The sequence below is a fragment of the Dysidea avara genome, chromosome 2 (assembly GCF_963678975.1).
Source record: "Dysidea avara chromosome 2, odDysAvar1.4, whole genome shotgun sequence".
In the NCBI taxonomy this organism is placed as follows: Eukaryota; Metazoa; Porifera; class Demospongiae; order Dictyoceratida; family Dysideidae; genus Dysidea; species Dysidea avara.
In genome coordinates this window covers 29,284,794-29,298,792 of record NC_089273.1, presented here as the reverse complement: position 1 = coordinate 29,298,792, position 13,999 = coordinate 29,284,794, and the positions used below count along the sequence as shown (strand labels likewise).

The 13,999-nt window shown below is 41.0% G+C and overlaps 2 protein-coding genes across 2 annotated transcripts in view; one reads left to right on the top strand and one right to left on the bottom strand.

The window, feature by feature from the left end:
• LOC136247984 (uncharacterized) overlaps positions 1–1,827 on the top strand; it is a 197,965-nt gene extending 196,138 nt beyond the window's left edge. The window contains exon 12 of the mRNA XM_066039802.1: positions 1,226–1,827. Coding sequence (XP_065895874.1) covers positions 1,226–1,693 — 468 coding nt within the window. The 3' untranslated portion in view covers positions 1,694–1,827. The remainder of the gene's footprint in view (positions 1–1,225) is intronic.
• Positions 1,828–11,873: 10,046 nt separating this feature from the next.
• LOC136247983 (uncharacterized) lies at positions 11,874–13,615 on the bottom strand. The gene is made up of 2 exons (XM_066039801.1): positions 12,780–13,615; positions 11,874–12,690 (listed from the first exon to the last, which is right to left on the bottom strand). Exons 1-2 carry the CDS (start codon positions 13,613–13,615, stop codon positions 11,874–11,876), a joined length of 1,653 nt encoding a protein of 550 aa, XP_065895873.1.
• Between the last annotated feature and the right edge of the window lie 384 nt (positions 13,616–13,999).

Here is a 13,999-nt window from a genome sequence, read left to right as displayed (position 1 = left end):
AATGCATTCACCAAACACTCTGACACCTCGGCCTTATTTCAGAACAAAGGCTTTACCTTCTTCAGCAACTCTAATCAACAGTTTTCTATCCCCCAGTAAAGGTGTTGATTTGATGAAAGGTGAACTTTACACAGGGTGTTTGTACAGGCCATACTGAGAGTTAGACACTCTCCCCCATACAAGTCAGTATTACGAACTCTTGGTTGTACAGTATAGGTAAACAAAGATAAGTTTCTCTCCCATCTTATTCTAGGATTTCTATTGACAAGGTAAATTCAATTATTTGTATACAGGCTCAAAATTGAGAAAATATAAAGAAAGTGAATTAATATTATACAGTCAGTTTGCTTTTGGATATTTAATGTCTCCAACCACAACAAAAATTCGATGAATCCGTGCATCTCATCACTGATCGTCTGAACATTCTGAAAGTGATACCTCACTCAATCAACCATATATTCTGTTTATTAGACTGAATAAAGTCATGATTACCTAAACAATCACTTAATTAATGTTTTATAATTATCCTATTCCATTTTCCTGGAGGTTCCACTGATAAAATGCAATTTCAGCAATGATAGCAGCTAGCCAAGCTGCAAGTTGATTCAGAAAGCACTCCATTCTGTAAAATAGACCCCATCCAGAATTCAACTCAGTACTCAGGCTGAGATATCTGACAATAGTCCACTACTCTCTTAATGAATCATTGATGTTCACACAATATAGCCTCCTTGAGGTATCTGAATGTTTGCTCCTCACACACTGCACAAAATTCCTTTAGATTCTATTTAGACTGAGCTTGTCACCATACTTGTTTCCTTTGTAGTGTAGCTATACACATACTGATTTATGCCGATTAGAAAGGCTGGGCCTCAGACTGTACATTCTAAAGTCAAGTAAGTAAAAATAACTCACATACTAGTAATAAAAAGTCATGCATTAAGTTCCCTACTTGATATATCCGAAGATGAAATCACTGAGTCAGCTATTCCCACAATTAGTACTTCGTTACTAATGACAACCAACAAGAACCCACAATCGATCCTTAAATTCGTTTTATCTTTCTTGGGGTACGTTTGATTACCTGCTGGAAGTGCCACTGATAATTTGTACAGCAATGGTAAGCTGCAAGCTTCAATCTGAGAAAGTATTCCGTTCCGCAGTTTAGTCCATCATTCCGTTCCGTTCCGTTCCGTTCCGTTCCGTAGAATAGTCCCCACCCCACCTAGGACGTGTATATCAATTAATGAATGACGAAACAAATGCAACAAAAATGTTTCAAGATGCTGATAAGATCATACGTCCATTTGGAAAGTACCCAGTATATGCAGCTGTATTGGCTAATTGGTCACGTGTCTTTTATGAGAAAGGAGATGTAAATAAAGCAATTGATATGCTTGAGGAAGCATGGAATATTCGTGACAGTTTTGTACGCTCTGAGCTGCATCCAAACACATCGTTGTATGCATACTACTTAGCAAAATACTATGAAGAAATTGGTGGAGAGGAAACAGCCATCCATTGGTACAATATAGCTATATGGGGATATGCCAATTTAATTAGTGCTGAAGAAATCAGGATGAAGAATCTCAAAAGCCCACATGTCGTCCTGCAAAATGACGAATTGCCAGCTTGTAAATCATGGCGTCAGCTACTAGAAGAATGTAGGAACAATTATAAAAAACTGGTTTGACGTAACTATACTCTGAGGCACTCACCTAAATTTTGTACATACTTAGTAGTTTAGTTATTACATTAGGTAGGCTTTTTAAAACTTTGATATGCAATTTGTAGCTGTATTTACAATTTCTCTTTGTGATATCAATATTGTAGTAGTGACTTTAATCATCTCCACTGAATGGTGCTAACTCTAAGGTGTTTTGGCAGGTTATGTACAGTCAATTATTACTTTCTAATCCCCACCCACATTAATATTTTCCTTCCATAATGCAGCTATGCACTTTGGTTCCACATCTGTACTTTGAGATAGTAAGTCTCTCTAGAATTCCAATGGATGCAGATACACAAAATTGATGAGGAGAAAACATCCTGACCATGTGGCAAACTCCTGTAAGCATTTGATTGTAAATCAGATGGCTGCAGGTTTGAGGTTTCCCAAGTCTAGATTTAGATTTTCACATTTTTAACTAACAGAATTATATAACCATAACTAAATCTATAACCAAAAAGGACCTAAGAAAGATTACTATATATACAGTAGCTAACTAAAATGAAACTAACTATGACTAAAACTAAAAGTAAGAAACTGCATGGGCTTTATAATTCATTCCCACTGTATACTAATGCAGTAAATGCACTGCTGGAGTTGTACATAAATGTGCTAAGATTTCAGAACAAAGTATGGATGTCATTGATGTTGTTGTACTTGTCCATGATCAAACAAGCACATACACTGGTCAGGAAAAGGTATTGATATTCTCTATGGCAGAGAATTCCACCAAGACATGCTGCTCTAAGCTGCCTTCTAAGGTGATCATGTGTGCGGTCAAGCACTTACTCCAGACCACTCTCCAAATAGATCATTGGTGAGCTATATGAACACAATGGTCCACATTTCAAAAGTATCCAAGACCTACTATGATTTGATCTGCTGCAGTTCGTATATAGTGCTGCTCTATATGCACTGCTCTCTGCAAAATGTCCAATAAATTACTGAACAAAAGTAAGTTTTGTATCACACAGATGGTTTATAGTTGATAATAGTTAGGGATGCGGCGATTATGCCAGCATAATTTCGGGCATAATAGGTATGTGTGGAAATCAGGAATTATGCTAGCATTTTGAGGTGATTATAAAGCTTTAACAGTAAGAAAATCTGCAGAATGCACAATTCCGTTAAAAAAGATCGAGATACTCTAATAGAGCAGTCAGAGTCTCTAATAGAACAGTCACTGAATATTATTTACTCTAATAAAGCAGTCATATTAAAGTCAAATACTCTAATTCAGCAACCATCTAAAGAATTCAAGACTATTTGAAGCTTAAACATCAATGAAAATAGTCTGATACAGCAATAAACTGGCATTATTAGCCAATTGTGGTGGCATAATTTTGGGAATAATGGGCAATTCTCAAAAGCATAATAGGTGATTTTTTGAGCACTGCTCAAAAGCATAATGCTCAATTTTTGGAGCATAATAGCCTCATGCCTAATAATAGTATGATAATCAATTTTAACTACTGTAGCTATATGAATGTGCTTACTAATCTTGGTTGGAGCCGTTTTGCTGTCAGACGAAAAGATTGTTGATGCTATATAAAATAATTAGATATTGTCGGGGACTCCTTACTCTCACCTTTCCCTTGTAACCACTCTATACGTGGACACCCAAAGAGATTCTTACAGTTACCAGCAAGAATTAATGCTTCCTCAAATTCTTTTTTTCCAAGTAGTATCAAGCTATGGAAGTCTCTATCAAAATTAATGTTGATGTAAATATTTCTGATCTCAGCCAATTTAAGCAAAAGATAACAGGACTGATCTTTTAATGTAAATAATGTAATCACTTTGTGTATACATGCTCCTTGTGAGGCCTGCACAGTAAAAATAATAATAACCAATATTTGCAGTAGCTACTGGCATTTTCAATAATAATAATAACAGTGTTGCTCTAGTAAGTTATAGTCATTTTGTACAGAAATTGCTGACATGGACTTTTCATTGACATTCCTGAATGCTTTGAGACCACTTGCACGATGACAGCTATTTTTGCAAACTGTTGCTATGGCCACCAAGCTTAAGTCTGGTGCGGCCACCACTTCGATTATAATTATAAAGGTCTTGGTCTGTCTAGGTAGCATCATATACTTGTGCAAAATTACGACAATAATAATATTATTTTTCACCATCAATAATCTCCGCACAATGAATTTGATATGTGCTGCACTATAGTCAAGGGCAGCCCCAGGAATTTTGATGACTGGTTTCTAAATTTTGTTATACGCAAATTTAAATCTAGGGGGTATGGGGGCAAGATTTTCCAGAAAATTGTGTGATTTGAAATTGAATCTGGTAACAATATCAACAGTTTAAAAATAGAATTGTGTTAGGTATAATGTAAGCTGCTTAATTGTGCTTGCTTCTGGTACAGTATCAGGTGCAGACTAAAGAATTAAGGGACAGAAAATTTGACATTTGATGCATATAACAGACATGGATGTTGTTCTGGGAATCTTTGGGGCATGCCCCTAGGAAAATTTTCAAATTTTAACAATATGTTATATGATTTTGGACCATTTTTTGCTGTATTCACATAGGTAAATAAAGTAGCTAGCTAGCTACAGGTGTACTTACAGTTCTTAAGAGAAATACAAAATGTGGCTGTTCTATTAGAGTGGTTGACTGCTCTATTAGAGTATTTCGATCTGAACTTTTGTACCATTGTAAATCACTGTAAAATATACTTGAATACACTTGACCAGTTTCTGGAAACCTCAGAAACCCCCCTAGATCCGCCCCTGATAGTGCATGCTAGTCTGGCGTAGCCGACCCGCGCGCGTAGAGCGAGGGTCTGGTGACAGCCGCATTCAGTACCTGTGCAGATGGAATGCAATTAAATTTGAAAATACGCGCGAAACACTTGGACAATTTTCGGTAACAGAGCGCGACAGCTACTGTACTTGTACTTGAATGACGTCTATTTCCTCTACAAACCCTTACATTTGTGCTGGTTGTAGAAAATACATAAGAAGCTCGCCATAATCAGTGGCCAAATCGGAATAACGTCATAGAATGTTGTTAATTGGTCACTAAGCGACAGTGTTGCCAGATGATTTGCTCCAAATGTTCATGTGAAAAATAAATTTGTTCATAAAAAGTTCATAAATCCATAGTCACTTTCCGAAAACTAGCCTACACATTATAAATAGGTGGATCTCTGGGTTAGTAGGGCACTGAAGAACAAAAAAAAAAAAAAAAAAAAAAAAGTTATCACCTAAAATTGCCAAAAGTTCATAAAAAGTTCACAGATTACTCCAGGTTCATATAAAAGTTCATAGATTATTTCAGGTTCACAAACAAGACAAAAAGTTCATAAATCTGTGAACTTTATTCACAGCATGGCAACACTGCTAAGCGATCTGATTGGACGCACTAGTTTTTCGTAAGGCTGGCACAGGTACTGAATGCGGCTGTCACCAGACCCTCGCGTTACGCGCGCGGGTCGGCTACGCCAGACTAAGTGAATGCAGGGGTGGATCCAGACTTTTGGAAAGGAGGCGGGGTCAAAGTAAAATGTGACCCAGTCTGAGAAAACCGGTTTTATCGCCCACGTCAGCAGATTCGATTTTTCACTCAGGACACATAGCTATACATGAATAAACTATCTAATTCCACATTTAAAATCAGCTAGACTAGAGTGGTCTGGTTTTGATGGCTGCTTTTCCCAAGCCAAGTGGCGATCCGTACGTGTGGTCTGGGGCCTTAATGGAGCTCTGGTCAGCCTGGGAATGACTGTGTGTGGCTGTACAGCTCTGTGGTGTTGAATAAGTACCTCTGCTGTGAGTTTCCTTTCATTTTAGCCAGTTTTGAGACCTCATTGGCTCAAAACTTGGCCTAATTCATCCCTTGGCCTTCCTATTCAAATTTTGAACACCATCTTTCCCGCCTTCTAGGGCCCCCGCCTCCCACCCAATTTGCATCTCGCCTGATACAGTCAACCTAGCCCTAGGTTTAAAAACTATCTAAAATGGCGGGAAACTTAGTTGTTGGCAACTTGCACAGTGGATGCTCTGGAAGGTAATGAATTGGTGTATAACGTGTGAAAATTTGGTACACATAGATTCAACCATTGGCGAACTACAACACACAAAATACTTAAAACCGGCATTTTTCGATACTTTTAAATAGGCGATAAGCCGGTGGGGTCTATTCTACGGAACGGAATGATGGACTAAACTGCTGGAACGGAATGCTTTCTCAGATTGAAGCTTGCAGCTTACCATTGCTGTACAAGTTATCAGTGGCACTTCCAGCAGGTAATCAAACGTACCCCAAGAAAGATAAAACGAATTTAAGGATCGATTGTGGGTTCTTGTTGGTTGTCATTAGTAACGAAGTACTAATTGTGGGAATAGCTGACTCAGTGTGTTCACCTTCGGATATATCAAGTAGGGAACTTAATGCATGACTTGTTTTTACTAGTATGTGAGTTATTTTTACTTACTTGACTTTAGAATGTACAGTCTGAGGCCCAGCCTTTCTAATCGGCATAGATCAGTATGTGTATAGCTACACTACAAAGGAAACAAGTATGGTGACAAGCTGAATCAACTCACAGTCTAAGCAGAATGTAAAGGAATTTTGTGCAGTGTGTGAAGAGCAAACATTCAGATACCTCAAGGAGGCTATATTGTGTGAACATCAATGATTCATTAACAGAATAGTGGACTATTGTCAGATATCTCAGCCTGAGTACTGAGATGAATTCTGGATGGGATCTATTTTACAGAATGGAATGCTTTCTGAATCCACTTGCAGCTTGGCTAGCTGCTATCATTGCTGAAATTGCATTTTATCAGTGGAACCTCCAGGAAAATGGAATAGGATAATTATAAAACATTAATTAAGTGATTATTTAGGTAATCATGACTTTATTCAGTCTAATAAACAGAATATATGGTTGATTGAGTGAGGTATCACTTTCAGAATGTTCAGACGACCAATGAAGAGATGCATGGATTCATCGAATTTTTGTTGTGGTTGGAGACATTAAATATCCAAAAGCAAACTGACTGTATAATATTAATTCACTTTCTTTATATTTTCTCAATTTTGAGCCTGTATACAAATAATTGAATTTTCCTTGTCAATAGAAATCCTAGAATAAGATGGGAGAGAAACTTATCTTTGTTTACCTATACTGTACAACCAAGAGTTTGTAATACTGATTTGTATGGGGGAGAGTGTCTAACTCTCAGTATGGCCTGTACAAACACCCTGCGCAAAGTTCACCTTTCATCAAATCAACACCTTTACTGGGGGATAGAAAACTGTTGATTAGTGTTGCTGAAGAAGGTAAAACCTTTGTTCTGAAATAAGGCCGGGGTGTTACTTTAAGCAGGGTGTTTGGTGAATGCATTCAAGTTAGACACTCTCCACCTTATTATGAACTCTTGGTACAACTTCAAAGGAAAATGAAGAAAACATACAAATGAATCAATAAAATCACTACAGTAAGGTGAATTACACTACAGACTAGTGAGATCTTGGTTAATTAATGACAGTGGTTGGAGATTAAGTGTGGTAGCTTCTTGTTCTTGAATATGTTGCAAAGTGGAAGTACAAATCAAAATGGGATATCAATTTCATTATGAAAAATTTGTATACATAAATAATCTAGCATTACTATTTCATTTGTCCTCCACTTAAACATGCTACAACAGTACTAGTGTCAGTACATTGGCAGTGAGTCTACCTTGAAATTTCAACTCTAGAGTAGATCCAACACGGGACAGCCCGCACTGTAACAAATACATGTGATCCCATTGTAATTTCATGGACCAGCTGGACTGGGAATCACTTGAAAATAGATGAACAAATTTTAACCTGTTTTGTATGAAGTGAAGCATGTGAAATGTTACACTTAAGAAATCCTAGGATTCTTAGGTGGTATGTAATTAATGTGTGTTCCATTTCAGGTCTGACTAGATACATTGAAATTACACACACATCCTGGTCCAAATCACGTTTTCCTGGTGGCTACGGGTATGGTTTCACATGCAGCTTATAATAGAGATTTGGCTGATCTTGGAGTTTTGGCATTTAGCCTGATTCAAGGCTAGCAGTTAGACACACCCTTGAATTGTGCAACAGATAAAATTAGCTCACTATTGAATACGGCATTAGTCCACTGCACCAGCTGTTAATATATAAATAACTCCATGCATAGACTTCAGTGATGTTTGCAGAATATACCCTCCTTGCGGTCTGCCAAAATGTTTGCTCCTCACACACTGCACAAAATTCTTCAAGTTTTAATTCAGCTAGCTCTTTCCTGTTACCAGTATCTTCCTGCTTGCTTTATTTATACACTGACTTATGACTTGAAAGACCGGCCCAGACTGTTTTCTAAAGTCTAAATAAGAAAAACAGCTCACATAAAGTTCCCTTCCGTATGGATGAACATCACTGATACAGCTCATCCCACGATAATACTTCGTTACTAATGACAACCAACAAAAATCCACAATCGATCCGTTAATTCTTTTTATCTTATTCAATTCAATTGAATTCAATTATTAGCTTTATAGTGCAGTGTTACAGGTGTACATGGTTGTACAACAATAAAAGTGAGTTTGTATACAATTGCACTAAAGGTAATCTGGTAAGTACCAGATCCCATAACTTAAATTAAGTACTTATCATTACTTATATAATTACAATTAGCTGCTAAATGTATCAAAGTTAGGTGGCTTGGGATGTTTGGAGCAGATGCTACAAGGACATGTAAAATGGAAACTATGCTGGTTATCTGGATCGAAGTTTCTTATAAAATGCTACCATAGGATTTTAGTTAGTTGAAATTTAATGGTAACAAAGGGTTGAGTTAGGTCAATTACTGGTAAGCTGTTGAAGGTTCGAGGAAGTCTGTTGAAGTAGAAGTTTCTTTGTTGATTAGATGATGTAAAAACATGTTTAATCACCCACTGGAGATGCCACTGCTAACTTATAAGGGAAGTTTCAGCAATGGTAAGTTGCAAGCTTCAATTTGAGAAAGCGTTCCGTACCGTGGTTTAGTCCATCATTCCGTTCCGTTCCGTAGAATAGTCCCCACCCGATAAGCCCGGTTTTGTCAGACTGGGTCACAAATGGCAATGCATCGTCTGGTATGGTAAGGTGAGGGGTAGTGCTAAAATCCGGAATAGAATGGAACGGAACCAATTAGGGCGCGCGCCAAGTAGAAAATCGTTTGCGACGGATTTTGCATCGTTTCCAACTGCCACACAGTGACTACAATTGTGCTAGAGTTCATTTCCTTCTACTTATATGCAAGCTAGAAATCGCGCTCTCGAAGTTTCTATTTAATTCTCGCCACGTGGCATGTTGTGCTCTTACCAATCCATCAAATTCTGTTTAATCCTGATGTAGAATTGCTTCCTTATCATTGTAAAAGGTAAACTACTGTAGTATTTTCATGTTATAGTCGTGTCCAACTCTTTAGTAATGTAAACTTCACAACTAACGATGACACAAGGACTTCTTAACAACAGAGACACACGCGGTCACACATACAATCTCACGTGATTCGGGGAGCAACTATTAGAATACAACAACTATGTGTGTCAGTGATGCTATTACATACCTACCCTCTTAAAACAAATAATTACAATCAAACAGTGTTGTGCACGTGTATGAAAAATGTGTGTGTTTGGTCAATAGCCATAATAATCAACTGGTCTAACAACTCGTCCACTTCTGGTGGTAACAGGCTGTCCAGACTGAGGAGCTGCTGGGGATTCCTGTCGAGGGGCTGATGCTGGACAATCATCACAGTAATACTGGAAAAGGGGTGGACCCCATTGTCCTTCAGAATTCTTGCTTCTTACATCAGGTCTCAATAGTGGTCTTAGCCTGTTGACATGAACGACCCGCTCCTTACCATTCATCTCTATTCTTACATTCAGTGGTCCTTTTAACTCTCTTACTGTCCATGGTCAAGTCCAACGTGGATCTAGTTTTCCTTTAGTAGGATTGTCTAGAAGAACTTCCTGGCCAACTTGTAAACTCACTTGTTCATTAAAACCATAGTTTTGCTGCTGTCTGGTTGCTGCTTCCACAGTATTACACTCCACTAATTCCTTCAGTTCTAGGAGCCTTCCCTGTTGTTGGGAGCTGTAGTTGTGTGGGTCTCGGTGTGAGACTGTGTCTGCTGTTGGGAGGTTCAGTGGTGTCGGGTTAGACCCAAACAGAATCTCATATGGAGAGAGATGCCGGTTGTTGCATGTTTTGTTGTTCTATATAGGTACAAGAGTAGCTGTAGATGTTCCTCCCAGTCCCCCTCCTTATCTACCAGGCCACGAAGCATGTTCAGTATGGATCGGTTCATCCGTTCAACAAGCCCATCACCCATTGGGTGATAAGGTGTTGTTCGGGACTTGGTCACGCCAAAGGCCTTGCACAGTTCACTGAGTATCTGGCTCTCAAAGTTTTTGCCTTGGTCAGAATGTAGCCTCTGGGGAGGCCCAACCAGTGTAAACACCTGATCCTTAAGAGCCTGAACTATCTTGTTGGCTGTTTGATCAGACAGGGGCACGGCAAATGGCCACTTGGAAAAATAGTCTTGCACCACAAGCATATACTGATTTCCCTGACGGGACATTGGTACTTTGAGGATATCGACAGCCACTAGTTCCCATGGTCTGCTAGCTACTACTGGCTGAAGTGGGGCTGGTTGAGAGGCCGCTGCCTTAGTGCGTTGGCATGTGACACAGTGACTACAGTGGGTGTTGACATCTTTACCCATTCCCACCCAGTAGACAGCTTCTGACAGCCATGCCATGGTCCTATCAGCACCTTGGTGGCCAGCATTGTCATGGGCATTCTTCAGAAGTTGTTTCCGCATGGATGCTGGTGCAACTAGAAGCAGTTTCTCTTCATGCATTGTTGGAGTCTTCACTTTGTGGTAGAGTATGGACTGGTGTAGAGTGAGCTGAGACCAGAGTTGATGGTATCGCTTTAAAGGAAATTTCCTCCAGTTCCCAGTACGTGATGGTTTCTCTTTGCACGACATCTGCTGGATGAGTGTTTGAAGAACTGGGTCTGACTTCTGGGCTGCTGTGATCATTGTGTGGTCCAGGTCCCTACCGATAGCTACCATTGCAATAGGTCTCCGAGAGAGGGCATCTGCATGTTGATTCTGTGATCCCTGACGGTACACAATGGAAAAGTCAAATCCACGGAGCTGTAGGGCCCATCTCTCTAACTTCTGTGAGCGTGCATGGCTGGATCGCTTTGACTCTAACCACTCCAAAGGCTTGTGGTCTGTTTCTATAACAAAATGAGCACCGACAAGATAATGCCTTAACTTCTGAGTTGCCCAGACGATTGCTAAACACTCCTTCTCGGTGGTGGAGTAGTTTCTCTCAGTCTTCGTTAAAGTGCGGCTAGCGTATTCAACAACTGTGCCTCTGGTTGTGGAGAGATCTGCACCCAAACCCATGTCTGATGCATCGGTTGTAAGCACAAAGGTGTCATGCTGTTTGGGGTAATCTAATATAGGAGGGTTGGTTAATGCATGTTTCAATTTGTCAAAGGCATGTTGGTGTGTGCTCTCCCATTTATATTGTGCATGTTTGCCTGTGAGTTCGGTTAAGGGGCTAGCAATATCCGCAAAATTGTGCACAAAGCGGCGGTAAAAGTTCACTAGACCAAGGAAGGAACGGAGGTCCTTGGTGGTCTTTGGCACAGGCCAGGTGGAGATGGCTTTGGTCTTCTCTGGGGAGGGGGCTACTCCGTCTGCCGAATAGTCAAATCCCAGATGGGTGGTATTGTTCTTTCCAAAAAAACACTTAGAGCCATGAAGAGTGAAGCCAGCAGCCGACAGTTTGTGGAGAACTCTTTTGAGGTCTTGAATGTGTGTGGCCATGTTATCGGAAAATACGATACAATCATCCACATAATTGTCGACGCAATCCTTACAGTCCTGCAAGATGTTGTCTAGGCCTCTCTGGCAGGTCTGAGTGGCGCCCGTCAAGCCATAGGGCATCCTAGTAAATTCCCATAGTCCATAACCTGGCCCAGGACAAAATGCTGTCTTCTCGACTGACTGTGGCTGCATGGGAAACTGCCAATAGGTGCTACGAAGGTCTAATTTAGAAAAAACCTTTTTTCCTGCTAGTTTCTGTTGGGGGCCTTAAGCACGGGGAACCGGATACGAGTATTTCTTTGTGACACTATTTAGATGAACATAGTCGATACATATTCGGATTTCTCCAGAGGGCTTTGGAACGTATACAGCAGGAGCACACCATGGGCTAGTACTGGGTTGTATAATGCCCTCTTGGGCCATCTCCTGGAGCTGTTGGTGAACTCGCTCAGAGTAGTGAAAAAGGATTGGGCGGGGTGGAACTTTGATGGGAAGTGCATTGCCTGTGTCGATAACGTGCTCTGTGGTGTTTGTGCAACCCAATTCAGGTGAAAATAGGGATTTGAATTCCTCAAGTGTGGCGTTTAGGGCAGGGTGTATGTCAGTGGGCATGTCCACTGTTGGTATGCTGGTCTGTTTGCATGGTATGGGGATTGCTTGAGGGCATTCATCATCAACAGTGATCGTGTGTAGGGGTTGGGGCATTGTGTGTGGGGGGTGTCCCCAAGCAGGTTGCAACTGCAAGACCTCTTCAAGATTTTGACTGCGATGGTATGTGCATTGTTGAAAGTCAAGCACATAGCCATGTCTCATCAAAAAGTCACAGCCAAGGATTACTGGGGTGGATAGATGGTCTACGACTACAAATTTGTGTTTGGCAGAAAACTTTCCCAGGCTGATTGTCATAATGGCTACTCCACGAGGTGTAATATCTCCCCCATCTGCATTGACCAGTCTGACTGTGTGTATGGGTTCAATCACTGTACGATAAACATGAGGCTTTGAGATAACTGAGCAAGAGGCCCCCGAGTCCAGCAATATTGCTGTTCTTCGATCATTGAGCAAGCCATGCGTGTGTGCTGCCCTATTAGTGTATGCATTGTGTGTGATTGTAGGGACATAATGCATAGGTGCGTTTGTGTGTGGTGCATGCATAGTTGTGTGAGCACTCACCGGCCTCCGGGGATGCCCCCTGCTCGAGGGATCTGGGCACCCCCCAGTCCATTTCCCTGATTCTGACAGTCCCTAGCCACATGTCCTGTCATTCCACAGTTAAAACACTGGATCGTTCTTCTTGAGTAGCAGTTCCGAGCCAAGTGTCCAGGTCTACCACAAATGAAACACCGTCTGGGTGGTTGTCTGGGAGGTTGAGTGGGTTTGGTCAAGTGGCTGCTGAGTGCAGCTAACTGTTCAGTCATTTGTAGTAGTGACTGCTCCACTTTGTCCAAGCGGTCCCCTTCTTCACTTCTTATGGAGCTGACGGGGTTGGTGTTGTTGTTCCGGCTGTATATGAGTTGGAGCTCTCGTGCCTTAGCGATGGTGGCAGAATAAGTGACTTGAGGCTGAAGCTTTAATTGGAATGCCACGTTGTCAGGCAATGAATTAATTAGATGAAAACGCAACTCCGCCTCGCCAGTGTTGGACGGAAGTCCAGGTGAGGCCTGGTCCAGCAACTTTTCTAGGTCTCTGGCCAGCTCATCAATACTCTCCACTCCTTCGCGAAGACGTCTATGGGATAAATGGTCTCGGGCAGCCAGCCGGTGTTCGTCAGTGTAGGGGTCCAGTCGGTCGAGGATGGCCTTCTTTAACTTGGCGTAAGTTTCCTTATCAGCATTGCTGAGCGACTCGTAAACTGCCCACGATCGACCTCGGAGAAGTGTCGGGAGACGTAGTAGTTGTTTCGCAGCATCCCACTCGTTGGCAGCAGCGCAGAGTTCAAATCTTCTAAACCACGATCTCGCATCATCGTACTGCAGAGGCTCAGGGAGACAAATACTACTCACAGCCATCTTGTCCCGGGTTTCGGCACCAATGTAAACTTCACAACTAACGATGACACAAGGACTTCTTAACAACAGAGACACATGCGGTCACACATACAATCTCACGTGATTCGGGGAGCAACTATTAGAAAATACAACAACTATGTGTGTCAGTGATGCTATTACAGTAACAGCGACGATGGTTTTCTGAAGTCTGCCAGTATGGACAATAATTTACGAGAGTTAACCACAGTGCATGTTAGTGGCTGTGAATCATATGCTTATAGAGCTTACAAAATAATAGTTTAGCAGGTTAAATGATAGTTTTTCAGCGTAGGTAATTGCAAAACGCTTTCGTGCAGTAGGCATTAAATAGAAACTTCGAGCGAGCGATTTCTAGCATGCCTACAA

Bases quoted from the DNA above. Each gene is read 5' to 3' on its own strand.
- LOC136247983 (XM_066039801.1), bottom strand. From the start codon at position 13,615: ATGGCTGTGAGTAGTATTTGTCTCCCTGAGCCTCTGCAGTACGATGAT. The intron at 12,691-12,779 runs GTGAGTGCTCAC...ATACACTAATAG, and splicing joins GGGGGCATCCCCGGAGGCCG to GGCAGCACACACGCATGGCT.